The sequence below is a fragment of the Nothoprocta perdicaria genome, unplaced genomic scaffold (genome assembly GCF_003342845.1).
Source record: "Nothoprocta perdicaria isolate Ctin4 unplaced genomic scaffold, notPer1 scaffold_91, whole genome shotgun sequence".
NCBI classification, from domain to species: Eukaryota; Metazoa; Chordata; class Aves; order Tinamiformes; family Tinamidae; genus Nothoprocta; species Nothoprocta perdicaria.
This window is the reverse complement of record NW_020456210.1, coordinates 2,617,798-2,637,912: the sequence shown is the minus strand read 5'-3', so window position 1 is coordinate 2,637,912 and position 20,115 is coordinate 2,617,798. Positions and strand designations below refer to the sequence as shown.

Genomic DNA, 20,115 nt, shown 5'->3' with positions numbered 1-20,115 from the left:
CCTTTTGTAGCCAGTGGCATGCATGAGGAAAAAAGCAACATTACAAGAGAATTACAGTCAGTGTGTTAAAGAATTTCATGTAAAGAATACTTTAAAAGTGAGAGAACAGCAATGGGAAGTTGATGTATATGATATTGCAACTTAGATGTTCTTAAAAGAACTTAAATTCATTTAAATTCTTAATTCATTCTTAAATTCTTAAATTCATTTAAAAATGAATATTTCTTCTGCCTCCCTCTTTCTTCTTTTTCTGGTAGAACAACAACAAATGAAAACTAATGAAAAAAGTTAAAGGGGAAGAGAATGTTTTCAGCAAACTGAAAGAGGTCAGGACAGATTTCTAAACTTTGTCTAAGCRAGGGCTAAAGAATGAAAATGCGATTTTATTCTACCTTGACATCTTTAAAAAGCACCCTAGTTTACTGCGAGGACATCCATCCAGATGTATTATGCTGTTAACTCATCATAAAGTGCTTTTCCTCTGACATTAATTTAAAAGTTAAAAATATAGAAAATCAACACTTCTAAAAGATTCCAGGTCCTCCTAATTATTTGTCCATTAACTGTGACACATGTATTTAAACACTTCAGTGTGGAAAAAATTGCAGGCATTCATTCACTCTTCATATAATCTTCTTACTGTTTTACAGTTTGACTACCCTCTCTAAGAGAGGTTCACATCACTCTGCATCACAAACTACTAAGAAGACAAGACAGAGACCACTTCAGACTAACATTTAATCAGATGTTTTGTTTTCAACTGTAAATTACAATCACTAGTACACCTGCAAGTGCTTACCACATTTGTTCATCTATCATATGTAAGCATGTACAGCATTAGTCAGTTTAAAACAATCACAGTACTTCTTAGTGCAATCTGCAAAAGGAGAAAAATCTTGGACCCACTTTGTGGAAATAAATATCAAGTGACAAAAAGGAATCAGCCATTTCAGAGTTATGTATATTAAATGAAGTTCATGCATGTGCAGAGTAAAAAGATCTAGAGCTCATCCTTGTAGTAGCCAAGTTTTGCCAGGGACATTTCTCTTCTCAGCTGCATAACTTCCCAGAACATCTGATCCACTAAAACGACAAAAGAGGTAGAAATGTCATTAACATAATGAAGTAGCRAGTATTTCATTTCAACTGAGATATACAAACTGCCTCATTGTGCAGCACATCCTGAAGTTTAKAGAAACTTCAGAATTGATGTTAACATCTGTAAAACAACAATCAATGTATGACAGCTATTATTTTTGGTTGGCTTTAACAAAGTTTTTCAAAATAAATATTTTGATAATATTCCAAAGATGGTCCTATAAAAAACAATTTGGATTTTTGTTCTCTAATTTAAAAAAGAAAATTATTTGCAGTTTCTCAATTTTCTATTTTGTTGTCAATCGTTCTCATTTTCTGCAAATTTAAAAGCTTACACAATGTTTTTTTCCCATTTGCACTTAGCTAGCTGCTTAAAATCYGAAGAAAATAAATAAATAGATCACCCAGGTCAAATCAAGCTGGAGTTTCTTGGTCTGTCTAGACAACCCAACACTTTCAAATGAAATTACATTCAATTAGAACCAAAATCCTGGAAGTCAGAATCAGGCATTAACAAAATAAAACAATGGAACTCAAAGGTTAAAACGAACTACTGTGAGAAAAGGGCAGGAGAAGACTGAACCTAAAGCATCTCCATTTTCTGTGAAAGAACCTTAATTTTCCACACAGAACTTAAGGTATTATTACTAGCTCCTCCAATCACAGAATTTTTCATAAATCAAACTTCTTACTGAACAGTACTGGAGTTGTAACACGTGGATTAGAATCTTTTCTTTGCTATTAAAAGCTTGATAGAAGCAGAGGGATATCACTAGATCCTACTAATTACAATGATACAAACATATGACTTATTTAGGATGTCAGGTCGGTGTGGTTGTGCACGGATGTAAGATTTAGACAAAAGGCTCCATTTAAATTGGCGCTTATATCTGCAATATTTTTACTACTTACCATCTTGCTGCTTCAGAAGTCCTTGCTGGATATATCGAATATATGTAAAGAAGTTGCACACAGACGTGATCTGAATCAATATAAAAAAAACAGTGATTTAGCTCATACGCTATAAAACTGTATGGAAAAATAACTATTATTCAAATGGAAATAAGAATAGACCTACTTACCCTGTAACGACAGAAAGGAGAAATGTAGTAATAATTGCTCGAATCTCCTAATTTGATTCTATGCTTGCATGACTTGCTTTGTCCACTGAGAGCACATTTCCTACAAAATAAGAATTGTATAATTCAGTAAACACATCTGACATTAATGCCTAAATACCTGCACATGTCTAAGGTGCTAATAATTACTTTATATTGGGATAGGTACCTGAGTCTATGACTTCTTTTTATAAATTACTGTTACACTTGGCTGCGAGCTATTCAAGTTCCACAAGGATTCATTTTGGTTTAGCATTGGCGCATCATGAAATATTTTCACTTTTAAATCTCTCCTTAGCTCCTGCATATTTACTCAGTCGTGATCATATACTCCCATATTCACTGGTTCAAGGTAGCTCAACAACTTTGAAACAAAGGGATTTCTCCAGCTCTTCATCCATGAAATAAAGTTTGCAGTATCAGTTGATGCCGATTTAAACAGAAGATTTCTGCTTGATGTTAGATTTCATTATAAAAACATCAGCCTTCTAGAATCACAGTTAATTTTCCAAAGGCTGTGCAAGATGCATTCTGAGGCCAGCTTCACATTTCTGTCCAAATTTAAACTGCATTTTACATTCAGAGTGTGAAAGAATTTCAGGCAAAGAAAAACAGACGGCCCAGCAATAATTCCTTCCATTGGCATTATAAAAAGTGATGGTAAAATAACCCAATTTGCTCGTTTTGGCTTACTGCAAGTATCACATTCACAAATAAGGAAAGGTCCCCAGTAACGGGAAATTCTTCCAAAACCCAATCTGAGAAAGGGCACACTAAATTTTAATACATTCTCTCCAGGAATCTGATTTATTTGGAATTTCTACATTCCCACATCTCCGATGAACTAGGTTGCTATGGTACCCACTGGATAATTTATTCTAAAAGCTGCTGCCTCTTCTCCCTTCCATTGCTACCTCACATAAAATTAGAGGGTCAAAGAACAAGCAGCTTTCCAAACGTGAAACAAAAATAACTGAGTTTCTGTGGTTCTAAGTGGTGGCCCAGAGACCCTCAAGCAGTCAGCAGCTGGTSCAGAGAACCACGTAAAACACAGTGAAGCAGCAGAGCGCAGGTGGCTGCCTCTCCATGGCATTTCTGAGGACTGGCAGCAGCACATTGATCCCAGAAACCTTGTGCTAGCTGACACAAGCTGATCTCCCTTTCAGTGAAGCCTTTGCAAGACAGACAGGCTTTCAATGCCAAGAAAATAAAGCCCGTGCTTCCTCCTAGCTACAGAATCCCCTCCCATATTTTATCTTCCAAGGCACCAGGTTAAATGCTGGCAAGACACGTGCTGCTAATGCCTCAGCTCTGCGCAGAGCACAGGCAACTTAGTGCTTTGCTGCCCGTGGGGACAGTTCCTGCAGCGCTGAGGGGAGGCCCAGCTGCCTCACTCAAGGGCAGCACTTAAAAGCACCCACCAGCACACAAACCCATGCTTGGTGCCTGCACGTCTGCACACAGGAACCTTTCTCTGCTGCTATCAACTTCCCACTGCCTTGTTTTGCTGTTGGGCCCTCACACTATGTTACACATCTGCTCCCCCTACACCCAGGCAACTGTACAAGAAAGCAATTCCATTAAGAACATTATTCTAGTTRGTTTATGGGGTTTTCTATACTATACTGCTATTAAAGAACAGTTTTTTCAATTAAGAGAAATATAATTTTCAATGAAAGTCAGAGATGTGAAACTGTCATTCTGATTCAGTGAAAACAGGAACACCTGTTTCCCAGTGTCAGTAATGTTATTTGAAGCAAAGCACAACTGCTGTCAAATTACACCAAAATACTAAACATTCTTTACCTATTACTTATCCTCAAGCAATAGACCAAAACTTTGTCACTAAATGACAGCTGACAAAAGGAAGAAGTAAACTTACTTTTCTGATACGCTTTGAAGTAAGTAAAGCCTAGTTCACAGGAAGACACCTCTCAAGCTAATCCATAGCCAGCCAATTGTTTAAGGACTATGTAAGTTTTAATTAAGAAATTATCTTAGGTAGGACAAAACAGGTTAAAAACTCTCATGAAACTTTTGAAGGATGCAAATGAGTACTATGGTTTGAGTACTTCATCAAGATAAGATGTGGAGCTGTTGCTTCAAACGTGGTGATTTCAGGTCAATTTGCCAATTGCTCTTTCATGGTTTATTTAGCAGCTGCTGGTTGTCCGTCTATTCAGCACAGCACTCGTGGAGTGCAGGTCACAGGGATGGGTCCTGGTACCGAAACCAGCAGCCCTTGAGGAGCTCCACTAGTTGTGGTGTCACTCAGAGCACCTGCTGGTGACAGGAGTAACCTGAAGCTTATATGAATCACTGAATTTTGGAGGCTACAAATGAGCAAAGACTAAGTGATAAAACTATTTTCATTTCAAGCAGTTTCTTTAAAAGGAAGAACAACACTTTCTTTGAAGCATGTTAAACATTTTCTCCTCAAAAACAATGAGAACTCAAAAAGGAGGAGTATGGGAACAGACAGGAAGAAGAAGAAAACATTCTTCTCATGCCAAGAAGAACCAAATAACATCTTAACAGATATTGTCTATCAGAAAATTGAGTTTGGCCAAAACATGTCAATTTGTCCAAAAAGACTTCCAATCAAAAAGACTGTTTCAAGATTTGAAAGGCTCCAGATTGACACTGGCTTTGGTTATTTACCCTAAGACATGCACTACAAATCCCTCCCTTCTCTTCCACATCCAGCAAAGGACTCCTGCCTCACCAAGTTCCTCTCGCCYAACATCAAAGCCTCCACAGCTCTCTTCACACTGAGTCTTGTCTTAGAATCCATTAGGACCAGCACAGCTTCATAACCTCCCCTCTTGTCATTTAACCTTTTATTTATTTATTGGGAGTGGAGGGAAGGGAGAGAAGGAATGGGGGGGTTGATTTCTTGCTTACTTCCCCCCAAAAAAGCTTACAACAGCAATCTTGACACCTCTGATTTTAGGAAATATTTACAAGTTTAAGATATACACATTCGAATGAGGTGACAAGTTGACAGCAGTTCCCTCAATCCAAGAGTTCTCTCAAATGGGTTAAAATTTCCCTTTTGTCTAGTAGCTCGACATACTTTGGTCCCCCGCATTCAACTGCAGAAGCTTTCACAAACCGAACAGGCTGCAAGCCCACGGGTTCGATGCTCAGAGTGTTGTTTTCAACAGCCTCCAGGACAGCTGAGGCCAGCTGCAAAAGAAGGTAGAAAGCAGTCAGAACAGCCTAGCATTAGCAGTGTTCTCAAACTAGTGACATGTCTCTGCCTCTGTAAAGCTTGAAATACTGAAAAGCTCCACTCAGACACATCAGATGTGCCTTATATATTGGTGCAGGCAAAGTCTAAAAGGCCCCATTCCAAGAYTTCAGTTTAAATTCTACCTTTCAAATAACCACCTTCTGTGAGACAAGGCAACTGTCTTTACAGTAGAGTATTTAGTCAAATATATTTTATCTGTAACCTGTACAATAAATTTACTCCTCATAAGCCCAAACAACTAGCAGTGGTTTTGTCACGCCATGGCACAAAAAATTTTGTGGACATGGCACAAAGMTTTATTTAAAAAATGCTCTAATTTTATTGTCTTACACCAAAAAATAAAAAAGATGCAATATGCCTTCTTTATCTTGCACAAAGAAAATCATGCCATAGTTTTTGAAATACAATGAATACACTTTGAATGAAGTGCATTCAAAGACATAAAACTAAGCAATAAGGAGAAAAAAACACAGAACAAATAATTGCAACTTCTAAGCAGCAGCCTAGCAAAAATGTCACCTTCCAGAGAAAGCGGGCAACTTTCCTCAATGGCTTGTGATGTTAACTCTTGATAAATTCATGCCTTTGGACATTAGAAACCTGCTAATTGTTTGTCAGGCCTCAATAGATGTGAAGGTTTATGTTTATTGTTTAAGTATGGTCAAATAGTCTACCCTACATACTTTAAAAACAAGGTTAGTATTAAGGTAGTTCAAATAGTTTTCCTCTGCCACCTTTCAAAACCAGATGAAAACAGTACATACACACATATGAGTGAAAGCAATGCACCAGCTAGTCAGATAAATGCACTTCCAATTCTTCAAGAGCGTAACACATGCAATTTATCATTTAATTTAGCTGTAGATTAGTTGATATTCAAAGGAAAACAGGAGTTAGTCACTCCGTACACAATACGTGGAAACAATACTCGATAATAAAGGACAAATGTTAGTAGCCTCACTCTTTCCTCAGGAGGTAATGCAAAWCTGCAGTAATTGTATCACCACTGAAATGGAAACCAGCAAATGAAGTTGCTGGGATAAAAACAGGATGCATAAACCTGCTGGTGCAAGAGCTTCATATGATGCTCCATGCCAACCATAATGAATTAGCATGAATTCCACCTTATTCCCAGACTTCCATCTGTATTTAAAYGGGGCAGTGAGATCACAAGCAAAAGAAAAAGAGTCACTTCACTGCTTTCATCTAAGACTATATTCCCATACTGTCCCTCCTAAACATTAAATCCTAAAGTTGAGTTCTTGCAGCTGCTATAATTGATAGGGAGAAAATATGTCCACAAAATCAAATATATTGTGGTCTCCACTGCCCTCTATATAAAGCAGAGACTGCAACAGGACAGTATTTCTACAAAAATGTATATCTGAAGTGTCATCCTACAAGGAGTAGATTCAACTAGTAAAGTCTGAAGGAGTAACATGACCTGTCCCTGAAAAGATTCTATCTAGAATAGCAGAGAGCAAGGAAAACAGATTACCTCCATGCTACACTACTTCACTGTAAACTGTTTCAACTGTAATGAAATAAAAAAAAGTTCCAARTGGAAGTATTTTTACTGCAGTTTATTGTTGGCTTTTTACAAGATAATCAAAGGAAAAATGTCAGTGATGGCGTTTAGACTACATTACCTCACTTTTTGAGAAAGTTAAACATGGAAAAATATCTTCCCGATAGATTTTGTCCAAGAAAGGGCACGTTCTGTCCATAGTAGGCTCATCCTTCCAAGATCTGAATTCATTATACAAAGATAGGTCAGCCTACAACACACAAAAGATTTACGTATTTTAGTACTGTGGCTATCACACAGGTGATGAAAAGGTATAAACATCCACATACAACTAATAAACATTAAAACTATGTGCTTTACATTGCACTGTGAAAGAATGCTATTGCCACCCCAGCTGCTAAGACACCTTCTTAAACCCACTCTCCTGAATTTGAGCAATTCAAAACAGCATTTTCAAGACAGAATTAGTGCTTTCATTGGTCACCATGACACTAACGACAAGCTAACTGCTTCTCCCTCATTTCCTAAGCTTCCAGAATAGCTTGAAACGTAAAGCTATTGTTTAACAGACAAAAGCCAGTAATTTACTTCTCCGCACATCTTCATTACAGCTTTAGTTTCTCTGTTTTTGTGAATTACAGAAGATCAAGGAAAACTAAAGCAAAAAAAAAGTGCAATTCTAAACATTTTTATAGTATCACAGTATTTGAATACATTGTTATCCAAATGCAAAAAGAGAATACATATTTAACAATAAATGTACTAACAAAGGAAATCTGTAATTCAATACACAAATCACTTAAATCACTTCAAACTTTACTCTTATGCTCCCTTTTACATCTCCAAATCCAAACTCCCTTCTACACTATGCTGCAATAGGAAGGACAGGACATTCACTTGGCTCCATACTGGGCTCCTTGTTTGCGAGCTGACTTCCTCAGAGTTCCTACAGTCTACAGGCACATACTAAACAAAAATGGAAATCAAAGCAGCAGTTATCCAAATTGGGAAAAGAAAGCTAAGTGTYCCGTTATCCACTTAGTTTTGTTATCTCTGTGGTGGGAGGGCACCTACCAAGCCTGGTACTGAGAAAGGTCCTAGATCACTGCTATTAAAGTCAATGGTTCCACTAGGAAGCAGCCAACCCACAGGGGGAATGCCCATTAATGCCTGGGTACCCACCGGGCACACGCAGAGCCCAGCATCAGGTTTCATTCCTCCTGACAAGCATCCTATTCATTAAGTGCCAAGGCTGCTCCAAAGCATAAGCCAAGCCTAGTGAGGCAGGCTGCTTCCACAGCACCTCCCAGGCCGAACTGAAACACTCTGGCTCTGCTCTGGCCACTCAGAGTGGCTTTGAGACTGCTGACATGCACCTTCAGGGCCTCTCCCCTCTACCTGCCCGTTAAAACCCTCTCTTGCAGCTCAGCAGGACTACACTCTCCAAAGCCCAGATCCGTGTCTCTGCTCCCTCTGAGCTGCTACGGGAGTCTGCTGGCATAAAGGAAATGCAAATGTAGGTGACCGTGTTGGARGGAGGTAAAGTTATATGAATGGATACTAGTAGGAGGCCAATAGAGACAGAGGAATAAAAAACAACAACAACGAGATACAGCAAAGGCAGAAAATGGAAGGACAGGGAGAAAACAGAAATGTCCATAGAAATGGTGGCAGATAGTAACAGAGAAAATACAAACAGGTTATTATGACAGGAGTAGATCCTCATGCTACTGCCTTCACAGACTCCTCCCCCAGGTTGCCTCTCCACTCCACAGAGAATGGAGAGAGAAAAACCAAGAGGAAAAACGAAGGAGTGAACATTAAAGGTATTTTGGAAGAAAGGGGTTTTTTTTAATAAAGGTACCAATAAATAYTAATGCTGGTTTTACAAAATACATCTTAGAAACGAAGTGTGATTTTAATGTCTTGCAACATTAAAGTAGTGTAAATGAGACACTGAAAGCAAAAATAATTCATGCTGGGGTAATCCGATTAAAAAGATTAGTATACTCCTTGAAACAACCTCCTTCCAYCTTCTGCTCTTCCCTATTCACTTCCCTTTCTCTAAGCTGTCAGCACTTCATCATTTTCTTTTACRTATGTATTTTGAGGAGTTTGTTTTGAGAAGGAGGAATGAGCTGAAAAAAACTATACAAATTAGATTGGTAAATTTGTTTACTATTAGACCCATTTGCCTTCCACTCAGGTATAATCAGAAAAAAAAAATCTTAATTAACTGAATCCATAAATACTCTGGTTGCTAAGTCACCAGACTCATATAAATGAAACTCAATGGGTGTAACTTACTCCCTACGGGAATATTTCCCTACCTAAAAGCCCTTCTCGGGTCTGTCTTTAAACTGAACACCATCAAGAGATATTGGCAAGGGAAAAGAAGCCATTTTTAGTTTGTTCTATAAAAGTCTAAGCATTAAGATGCATTTAACTCATTTCCCCCAAGCCCATGATATACAATGAAGCTGCCTCAGAAAAAATGTCTCTGTGAACATAACTTAATGCTTTTCCTCTCTCACCTACACTTTGTGTGCACTGTATGTGCATCTCCTCCCTGCCTTTGCTTGCACTTCCACTAGATCAAAGTTTTGATTACTTACAATTAAATACACAGCCAATCGTCATCAGAATTCTGGCTGAAATTAATGTTTTAATTTTACAGTAAGCAATTAAAATACAGTATCAGAATAAAAACATTTCAGTTCTTAAGGGAAAAAAAAGATGTAATTAGCAGCATTTACACTAACATGACCTGCCTGTACACAGCTATTTAGCTTTCTTAAATCCTGTTAATCCATCTACTTATCCTTGAGCATATCCACGCTCAGTACCATTTTCCTGAGAATTTGTCACTTTCTGCCACTCCTGCAATTTAGGGTAGGCAGTCACCTGGACACTGCCTCTGTTCCACAAAAAAATGTGAACAGGGACAGGGCTTCATCCCAAGCCTGGGAAGGGAAAACTCTGGGTTCTGGACTCTCCATGAGGGTGTCACAGCCCCCCTTCCCGCATCCCAAGACGAGGCCACTGCTTGCCCTGGGCAAGAGCATTCCTTCTGCAGCTCACTCTGAGCACCAGGAAAATGGCACAGGAGGGGGGAACTAACCAAGTGGTGGGAATGTTTGGCAAATAAAAATGAGACAAGAGGTGGAGTTCCAGACCCAGCTCCCAAAAAACACATAAGCATTTACATTAAGCATTATCTGAGGACAGGGAAGAGACAAAATCACACAGTACTAGATAAAACAAAGCAGTAGGGAACTAGTCCCCCCGCCTAAGTCCTAAGCCCTAGGCCAGCAGCAGTCTGGCCTTTTCTGCCCCACAGTGCGCTCCATCAGGCATTCTCAYTCAGAAGACTTGACTCCCTGTGGTTTGAAAATCCAGATATTTYTTACTGATTCCTTAGCCTGTCGCTAGAAGAGACAGTCACCTATCTTAAGCAGACTGGATCAATCTCAGAGGGTTTCCTCATGTGGCAAATAAAGGAGATTGAACTAAAGAAATACCTATTCAAGCAGACTGGGCCTGCTGCTGCAGGTGCTTCATATTTAGGCCTTTCTCTCCACAGGAAATTGGGGCAAACCCCTTCCCTCCCACTTCTGCCACACACAGGAGGGGGATACCATAGAGACATGACCTYAGTCTGATGCTTACAAAGTGATGGGTCTTTCTTGAGTGCAATTAAGATTCAATATTGAAATGAAAAACATTTTGTATATCCCATRAAGTAGATAGGCAGGATGCAAAGCTTTTGAGCAGAGACTTGAAAATCTTTCCCTTTTCTACATTTAAAGGCATATATCATAAGTGTTTAATGACAGAAGTCAAACCAAGGTATAAAAATGGCCACAGGGAATCAGATTAAAGATTCACTGAGCCCACCACCCTCTCTGACAATGGCCAGCAATGACTCAAGCATGAGCTACAGAGCAGGACAAGGATATTTCTCCAATTACAGCCTCCATGTTTATAGTCATTGGTGGTTTAGAAATTCCCTATAAGATAAATCATGCCTGTATCTTCYATGTACCTTTTCTTTCATTTTCTTTTGCGAATTTGACAGGATTTTCTTTTGTGAGTTTGCATGACCACATTTTGAAGATTTAAAAGTAAAGAAAATTGTCAACTATTGGTACTTAAGAAAATCTTTCCTTCATTAGGACAAAATATCTCTGAAAGTATTCACTACTACATGACGATTTAGCATACAGATTTACTCTGATTAAAAAAATAAAGCTTGCTTATCAACAACAAAAAAACTCTCCTTGCATTGTTACCTCTTTACAGTCTTTTACAATTGGYTGCATCATGGTAAGGTCCTGATGACTGCCACCCATAGCACTGCTTGTGCTCTTATTTCTTGCATGCCCTTTCTTAAAAGGGGTTTTTCCACTACACTGAAGCTCTTTGGTCGGCGACGTCGGTGAAGTGGACAGTACCAGCGTCTTCAGTGCTGCTACTTCTGCCTGAAGGACATCGATCTTGAAAATGAAAATATAAAGTCATTAGCAGACCACAGTATATTAACTCCTTCAATACATTAAATCCTTCAGCAATTTCAGTTATCTTCATTCAAATCAAGACTTTATTTTCCAGCAGTACTAGCATACAGCCCTGTGCAACTGCACACTGCAGTAAAGACTGGCTTCCTATGCACCTGGCTAGCTACATGAGAATGCTGCCTGTTGTAAACCCATGTGTTAGTTAATAAGTCTAGACAGCATTTAGTATATAAAAATACATACACGCAAGGCTCATTTTATGTCTTCACCATTCACACTTAGATTCAAAACTACATGAAAATACAAAGCAAGAAAGTTCGAAAACCCTCACCTTCCCCTGTGCTTCTTTCAACTGCTTTTCTGCTGCAGCTTGTTTGACATTAGCTTCTTTAACCATTTTGTGTGCTTCCTATAAAAGAAGTTTAAATAGCATAAATACTTCACACAAGTTTAAAAGATCCACTTAAAACTAAGGAGTACATCCTACTTCTTTGCCTCATGGATATTATTTACAATTAATAAACTGTGCAACAATCCCCTGGATTTAGAATAGCTCTGTACTCCCCAAATATCTGCAAATGTCTCAAGTTGGATTCATCACTGGATCATCAAGTTCCTTTCCCTTGGCTTGAGCCCAGGCTGAGAAAATGAGCAACTCCACCCATTCGCAGCTAACCCACCTCTGGCAGAAACAGTACCTGTCGGGAATGCCAAGCTCCAGTCAAGCTTCAGTGGCTGCCAAGTGAAGTTCCTTGATCCCTCAAGGGAAAGGCTCAAACCAGGAGCAACAAAAACAACCGGGGCACAATGGCACCTTTCAAGGAACTGCTCCCTTCTTCTGGCCAGAATAGTTTTAGTTGGCAACTATAATTTCTGCATGAAGAAACTGGTCGAATGACTATGAAGCCTGCATTCTCATCACCAGTAGAACAGGCAAAGTAAAAGCTAAAAATAGGTTATGGATTAATATGCATTTCTTAAATAGAACAGAAAAGGAAATACTAAAATTAATGTAGGTAAGCAAATAAATCAAGAAGAAAGCGTAAAAGGACTGGGATTTTTTTTTAAAACATCCTTTTACCTTATACCTCTAAGACTTCTGTCTGCAGAATTTGTGTAAGCCCAGATCCAACCATTTGCTGCCTATGATCAAATTACTATTCTTTCTTAGCATTTACTGAGGCAACACAAACTGAAGGAWGAGGGCCCCTGGCTAAATTACTTGGGATAGGGATCCTTCTTATATCTGTAAAGCGCCTAGCACGTATCTGGACGCTATATAAATAAAACAAAAGTTAATACATCATGGTATGAAAAGATCTGGCTCCCACTGGCATACAGCACAAGTACATATAATGAGTTTGGAAGTCTCTTTAACAGGACACATGCAGGGATGTGAAGATACATATTTATACAATGTGTACAGACACATTTAACACTGACCATGCAGTATCCATCTAGGGATGCTCCTTTGAAAGCAAAGCAGTGCATGTCGCAAACCCCAACACTAACATGCAATCACTTAACATAGACACCCAGCTGTGCTAAACAGCCTTGATCCTCCACTGGGATACATTAATAAAAGCTCCAGCATCCATTTATACAGTTGCTGCAGTTAGCAGGATTCAGAATAAAACACAAAACCAAGGGCTATAGATCCCAGTGCAAAATCAAGACTCTACAAGGGTGTCTTTCATTACAGACTCTCAGTGAAACCCAATGATAAAAGAATATTTCAAGTGACATATCCATAACAGTTGGGGTTATAAATAATTAACTCATTAAACTATCATTACCAATGTGTTATATTTCAAATTTATTCAAATAGATTCACAGATTAAGTGACACATTGATCTACGTTATGAAGTGTTACTAATACAAAATTTCATGGGCAATTTTATGTGGGCCCAAGATTTTCTTTGCCAGTTTAATTCCACCAACATACACATATATATTACACTAAAARGCATCTTTCCAGTCTTTATTTGTTCCCCACACTGCAAAGCCACTTTGATTTAAGTAACTTTGCCCTACTGGAATGATGAAATATGATGTATAGCCAACCCACAGAGCACTTTGCAATTTGATTTTAAATATTAAAATCTTTCAGTTTCTGATAGCACTTCCATAGCAACAGCATACCATAGGTTTAAATACMCTAATATACATCGAACATTATATTTCTATGTATATACTGAAAAACAATACAAGTAATATTTTAAATATCTAGAGTATCCCTGCATTAWGAAATTTATTCTGACAGTTGTGTGTATCACAATTTAGCCTCTAGGAATTTCATGATAAAAAGGCAACTGATCCTGCTTCTAGGATGCATTTCAGATTTCTTTTTTCCTCCAAATGTGGTGCAAGATCACAAACTCTACTGGCACCACTGTCCTCTTCTCAAATGAAAAGGTCCCACTTAAAGTTCAGGCTTCTCACTTTGCAGCCATGTCCACCCTGGTACATTACTCGAAGTTTCATATTTCTTTTCACGTTAGTGGGAGTAACATGCTGCCAGGCCCCAAATTCAAAAGCTGAAAGCATGAAAAGTACTGTACTGCCTCCACTAATCTCAAACTGATTTTGTATTTARCCACCACAGCAACCCCAAATTTAGTTCTTATCCAGACAGCCTTGTTGACAGTCAGAGAAGCTGCATCAGAATACTTATGCCAAAAAATAAGCCAAGATAGTTCTAAGATTCCTGATATATTGTCCTTATTTTCTTCATTTATTTTCTTCATTTAGCATCTAAGAAGCTGATGAGCTCAGCAAGGTCTCTTTCACCTAAATAAAAAACAATCTACTGTTTGCTCTTAAGCCTCTAGTTCAAAGCACACACCAGTCTGGAGGACACAGATCCCTTTATAAGCTCGTTGTAGAAAAAGAAAATCAGCACACAACACACTGATTCTACATAAAAATATCTGGCTCAGCCTCCTTTAAGTATATCACATCGAAGACTCCAACAAACCTCAAACAGACTAGCTGTAAGTTCTTCCAATTCCTGTCCAAGTTGATCTCGCACTTTAGAAAGCCTCTCACATTCTTCATCTTTTAACTTCAGCTCCTATGGAAAATTGAAAGTTATTTATTCTAACTTAAGAGTAATTATTTGGCCTTTTAAAGCTAATACCACAACGGGAAGAACAAAAAATTTAAAAAGAGGAGGAACATATACAACCTGTGCTAAACAAAGCCTTTCAAAATATTAATCTTAATACTAGAAGCAATAAAATTAACGCTGCACACACATAGCTATTCCTGCTATATAACAACCTACCAGGCCAGTATAAAGCATCTCTAACCTAACAGAATTTTCATAATATTCTGAAGTACAATGGCTTTTTCTACTTAATATATGGATGAAATTAAATATTAAGAGGCAGAATACTAATATTATATATACCTGTTCCTTAAGATAGTTTTTTTTTTTTTTTTTAAGTACTTGTTTAAAAAAAAATTCTTCCAAAAACAGCTTTTGTCTCAGGTCTGCTCACAGAATCTTAAAATATACTTTATTACACATTTTAACCTCCCACAAGTCTCCTTACAACTAATACAATTCCAAAATTATACTCCAATTATATCTTAATTATTGTTTATGCAGTGATACAGAAACCAAATTAGAACAGCTTGATGGAATTTCATTGAATTTCATTGTTACTTGTCTTTAGCATCACTAGACCACAGCTGCAGGAAGCCTGCCTACATCACATGTACAGTGCAACCTCAATACAGTTTCAGCAGTATAAAGGTTACTCATGCCTCAGCTTATCAGGGTTTTCCCAACTTTAAAGGGGGGGGGGGGCGGGGGGGGGAAAGGAATAATTTTGCATGAAAGTACAAAAGGTTTGATAGAAAATTTCAAAGAGCTCTTTACCATCCATTAAACCCTGGAATCTCTTGTAAGGTAGAGAAGGATTGAGAGGAAGGGGGGGGGAAAAAAAGCACTATGAARGCCCCTTTAAGCATTTTCTGGACATACCTCCCATTCCCTATTGCATCTCATCCTTCCCTGTTTTCCTCTCCCCCACCAGACAGGCTCTGGCACTACCACCGTGCCTGAAAAGCAAGGCTCAAGGCCTCAGGTCCATCACTGAGACATCAGAAACCTCATACACACCTCAGCAAGAACTTGCTTCACAAGCCTCCAGGAGCTCCTAAAGAGCACAGTCGCCTTCAGCAAACTCTGGGAGAGCAGTCGGTACAAAGCCATAAAAAWGAAGGCCAAAAATCTCCTGCTTCCTGCACATTTCTGGGAGGTAATTAGCATTTTTTCCCAAAAATCTTCAYGATGCAGAAGACTTTTATGCAACTATATGGAAAATTACATTCTGCCTTGGAGGATGGTGATACTAGGTCTTGCTCTCAATTTCTGCAGYCAGATTAGCAATAGATTTTCCACCGAGATGAAAGGTGCTCTCAGTAGACTTCAGTTCCCAGATCTGACATGCRTTTAAGACTTAAGTAGTATTCAAAGGATTCTCTCTAGGATTCTCTCCCCCCTTCTTTCTGTTTTTCCTTTTTTTTTTTTTGGCGGGGGGAGAGGGCAGGGGAGGAGAGAGAAGTACATTTTGAGCATTTTAGCTGATTTTTATTCATTTTATTCYACTTGTTTGCCATTTTGATCTTTCCATTTCCATATGCAGCCTTTTAACTATTTTATTAGGTACCATTTAAACGATAATGCTTTTTTCACAGTATTTCTCAAATAGTATTCAGTTCCTACTTATTATCTGTAGTTCTGTAGAAATTAGCTATTCTCCCCTCAAGCATCCCTACAAAAAGATAATTAAATACAGAAAAGGAAAATAGAACACAGAAGTAGATAATATTTCCTCTCACCAAGACACAAAGAAACCTTTGGAAGATTTACACGCACCCCTGTTTTGCCAGTGATGCTGTTTGCCTCAAGCAGTAAAGCCTGAAGTCTTAAAATACACGGCATGACTAAACGGGACAAGTTTTTTTGTTTGTTTCTGTGTATTTTGTTCAAGAACCATACTGTGCGTGCGTGTGTGTGYGTCTCAGATGTAGGGTTCTTTTCACATTTATTCTCCAATACAAAAARTAGAACTTATTAAAAGTTTTATTCAAAGCAGCAAGGATATGAAGAAAATAATTAGGGAATGAATCCATAAGCTTTAGAATTCCTTCATTCTTTCATAGCTTCCCTTCCAAACACAACTGCAACAAATTACATACGGTAACAGTCTATAGTTTGGGTTAGGCATTTGGAACAAATGAGAAAGGCAAGATACCAGATTTGTTTGTTGTGCTCACCCTGGGGCAGTATACAAGTTTTCAAGGCTCAGTGACCCCACAAAAATTCAAATGCCAATTGTAATTCTCATTTTTCCTCACATTCCCTAACAAATCTTAGGGATTAAAAAATGTCCAAAGTCATAAAAAATGAAAATAAAAAACACTTTAAAAACCCAACAAGCTAAACACTAAGGAGTACATTTCTGCAGATTTTTAAACTGAATACTCATCTGAACACTGGGTATATTTGGAAATAAGTGTTTCAAGACCACTTGGCCTACGTCAGTACTGCAGGGGTGGACACACAGCCATGACTTTTGGGAGAAAGTAATCGGATGCATTTTTAGGTAGGGCAAATGATGGAGGGATACAAAAAAAAGCTAGCTCTTTCTAGTGAAAGAAAACTATGATCACTAAAGAAGTTTGGATATTTCTGTACTGTGTTTAAATACCTCTTCCATGACTCCTGTTACTGAACAGCTCTGGAAGTGAAAAATTCAAACAGACACGCCAAAGGGAAGCTATCCATCCAGAAAAACATTGACGAGAAACAATCAAATGGGCTCGGGACTAACAAAGACTTTGAAATCAACATTCAAATTAGAGTTGAATTACTATTGTTAGGCACATGCAAAGTGTTTGAAAAATACTTATCACAGTATGTTCAAACAGTTTTAATGCCTTTCCCTTATAAAACTACCTTAACAAAGCATGAGTTATGAACTAGACAATCACCCACACAAGTTTCAGGATAAAATAGGAAACATTTCTGCTTAAGAGACAATAGAATAAAAGTGTTTCTTTATTCAAAAGAGAACTCTAACAGATCTGAGTTGAAGCTGACGTTTGTTAACTGTCCTTTTATACTTCTTCCACAGCTAGAGAGCTCTCTCAAATTTAAACTTTAATTGTTCTTGTTTTCTAAGGTTTCAGGTTTAACTGCTAGGATTATATAGTCACATGGAAAGTCCACAAACTTGGCCCTGGTTAGTGTCCTGTCTCTGGTCAAATGCTAACCAGATAAATGCCTCACAAAAGGAAGCAACTACTGAGAGATAAAACATCAACAGAAGTGGTATCAGAATCCATATTTAAGATGGACATTAACAAGGGCAACACAACTATGACAGAAGTGACGACAACATTCAACTGGGAGAGGTAACAAGCACAGAGGAAAACAAGTTCAAACATAAAATAGGATGAGCTTAAATCTACACAAAGAGGGAAACATGGAGAGAGAAGAAGTGCACAAATAGAGACAGCATAAAAATCTACGAAGAATCTTATGCATGGAAGGATGTTAACACAATAAATGATGGTTTTGTATTTATATAGCACCTTCCATCCAAACAAGATAAAGCGCTTTACAAATATAAATGAACTGAGTCACAGTGTCTTTAAAGGTAATATTCAATTTGAAGTGTGGTGGAATAGTACTCCAAAGAACACCAGTGACATCTTTATTGTATCTTTTAGACACAGGCATCCCTATGATACATCATAAGCACCTGTGTTCTAAAACATTTCAATATTCCTTGACACACACTAGACTCCTATTGCGTAGGAGAGAGAAGACTCAAGAGGTACATAATCAGTGTCTATAAGTACTTATAAAATAACAATGGAATGACAGAAAGTCATTCTTCTTAAAAGTTAGAATGAAGGAATGGCCTACTTCTAAAAAGGAAAAAAAAAAATTTAACCACACTTTGCAGCCAAAGTTTTCCATGGTAAGCAGCAGGGACAGTAGGAAAAGAAGCTATCAGGGAATACGACTAGGACATTTGCACTGCAAATACTCAGAATAACTTTACATAAAATAACTACATCATAATAATTCTATAATAAATGAATTCAGACTGCACCTTCCAGTCCATCTACCATTCTATAATATTAGAAGCACTTTGAAGAAACAAACAGCAGGAGAACAAGACAACAAGTCTTACCCTCTGAGCTTTTGCAAGTTCTTCTTTCAATCTTTCATAGCCCTTTTCTCTCACTTCCAGTACAGAYGGGCTCCGTAAGTGAGATAAACTGTCTGTACTCAACCCAAAAATATCTTCGTTTCCTTCAGCAACATCTGCTACTGTAGCACCCTGCAAAAACTCTCTCTCTGCATTATTGCTTTCCTTTCTGGAATTACTGTGATTGAATGACCCACCCTGGAGTCCAGAGGTAGCACAAAGTACTGCGTCGGTAACATTGATGCTGTAAAGAAAGCAATATTTCTTTATTTAAAGAACATATTTAGATGAAATATTTTACAAATGACATTAATGGTGTTGAATGTACCATTAACAAACACAGTTTAAGGTTACAAAAAAATTAAATTATGTCTTTAGTAAAAGAAATAGATTCTATGTATGAACATCATTAATTAAACAGATGCACGCTACTTACCTGACACCTGATACTTCTCCACAATTCAGGTGTCTGGGAGATGAGTAAACAGGTTGTGTGGGAAGTTCAGAAACATTTAATGCATTGGGTTGGATTGGTGCAGAGGACACAACAGAAGGATGTGGTCGATAGATAACGCTGGGTGAGGTAGTTTGTTCCTGAGTCCCAGACTCATTTACTCCCAGAAGATCTGGCGTAGTAGGTGAAGCAAGGTTCACTTCATGAAAGCCTTCCAAGGGGTCACTGGCCATAATAAAAGCCTCATCATATGAAACCCTGTATTAAATAAACATATTATCAGAAGGCAAATAGGAAATGTTTAGTTACATCCGATAATAATCATAATTTGAATTTTAAAAATGTCATTAGAATATTTAATGTCATAATGGAAAACATAGAATAATCTTGCAAAAACATAAAGAGATAATGATATCTGCTTATTGTTGCATGTATGTCCAGTTCATTAGCTATTTGTTAAACCACAGGGAAAGTGTCAAGAATGGAAATCAAAAATTCAGTCCTTTCTGAACATCTTAAACTGAAGGACCATCGCCCAGCCTGTGCTGTATCTCAGTTTTTTCACAGAGCATGTAAATATCAATAGTTATAGTGCTAAACAAGCTGTTTTATCCATTGCTGGGTACACTTAGAAAGAAAAGTGGAAGTTACTGTGGACAACAAGATGTCTTATTTACTGTTTCCCACCCACCACATCCAACAAGAATCATCTAAGGAACTGCCCAGAGTTAAAGCACAATAACGACCTTGCACGGGCAAAAACAGACAGCAATATACTTCTCTATTACCTGCAGAAATCTGTTCTATTTTGAACCATCAGCACTAGCTGAACAAACCTTTTACAAAGAAAACACTATTATAGTTTTGTGCTCTGGAGCTTTTTTATAATAACAAATATGAACAGCTTGT

General features: G+C 37.9%; 1 protein-coding gene across 2 annotated transcripts; it reads right to left on the bottom strand.

Moving 5' to 3' along the window:
- Nucleotides 1-761: 761 nt before the first annotated feature.
- Nucleotides 762-19,464, bottom strand: RAB3IP (RAB3A interacting protein). 2 transcript variants are annotated; one of them, XM_026052785.1, is made up of 10 exons: nucleotides 19,189-19,464; nucleotides 18,735-18,996; nucleotides 14,495-14,590; nucleotides 11,849-11,926; nucleotides 11,293-11,496; nucleotides 7,122-7,250; nucleotides 5,293-5,405; nucleotides 2,181-2,280; nucleotides 2,011-2,080; nucleotides 762-1,083 (listed from the first exon to the last, which is right to left on the bottom strand). In XM_026052785.1, the coding sequence occupies exons 1-10, from the start codon at nucleotides 19,437-19,439 to the stop codon at nucleotides 1,001-1,003; spliced, it is 1,386 nt and encodes a 461-aa protein (XP_025908570.1). In that variant the 5' UTR covers nucleotides 19,440-19,464; the 3' UTR covers nucleotides 762-1,000. The 2 variants fall into 2 exon arrangements, with proteins under 2 accessions (XP_025908570.1, XP_025908571.1); XM_026052786.1 differs by lacking the exon at nucleotides 14,495-14,590 and having other exon boundaries at nucleotides 778-1,083.
- Nucleotides 19,465-20,115: the final 651 nt, after the last annotated feature.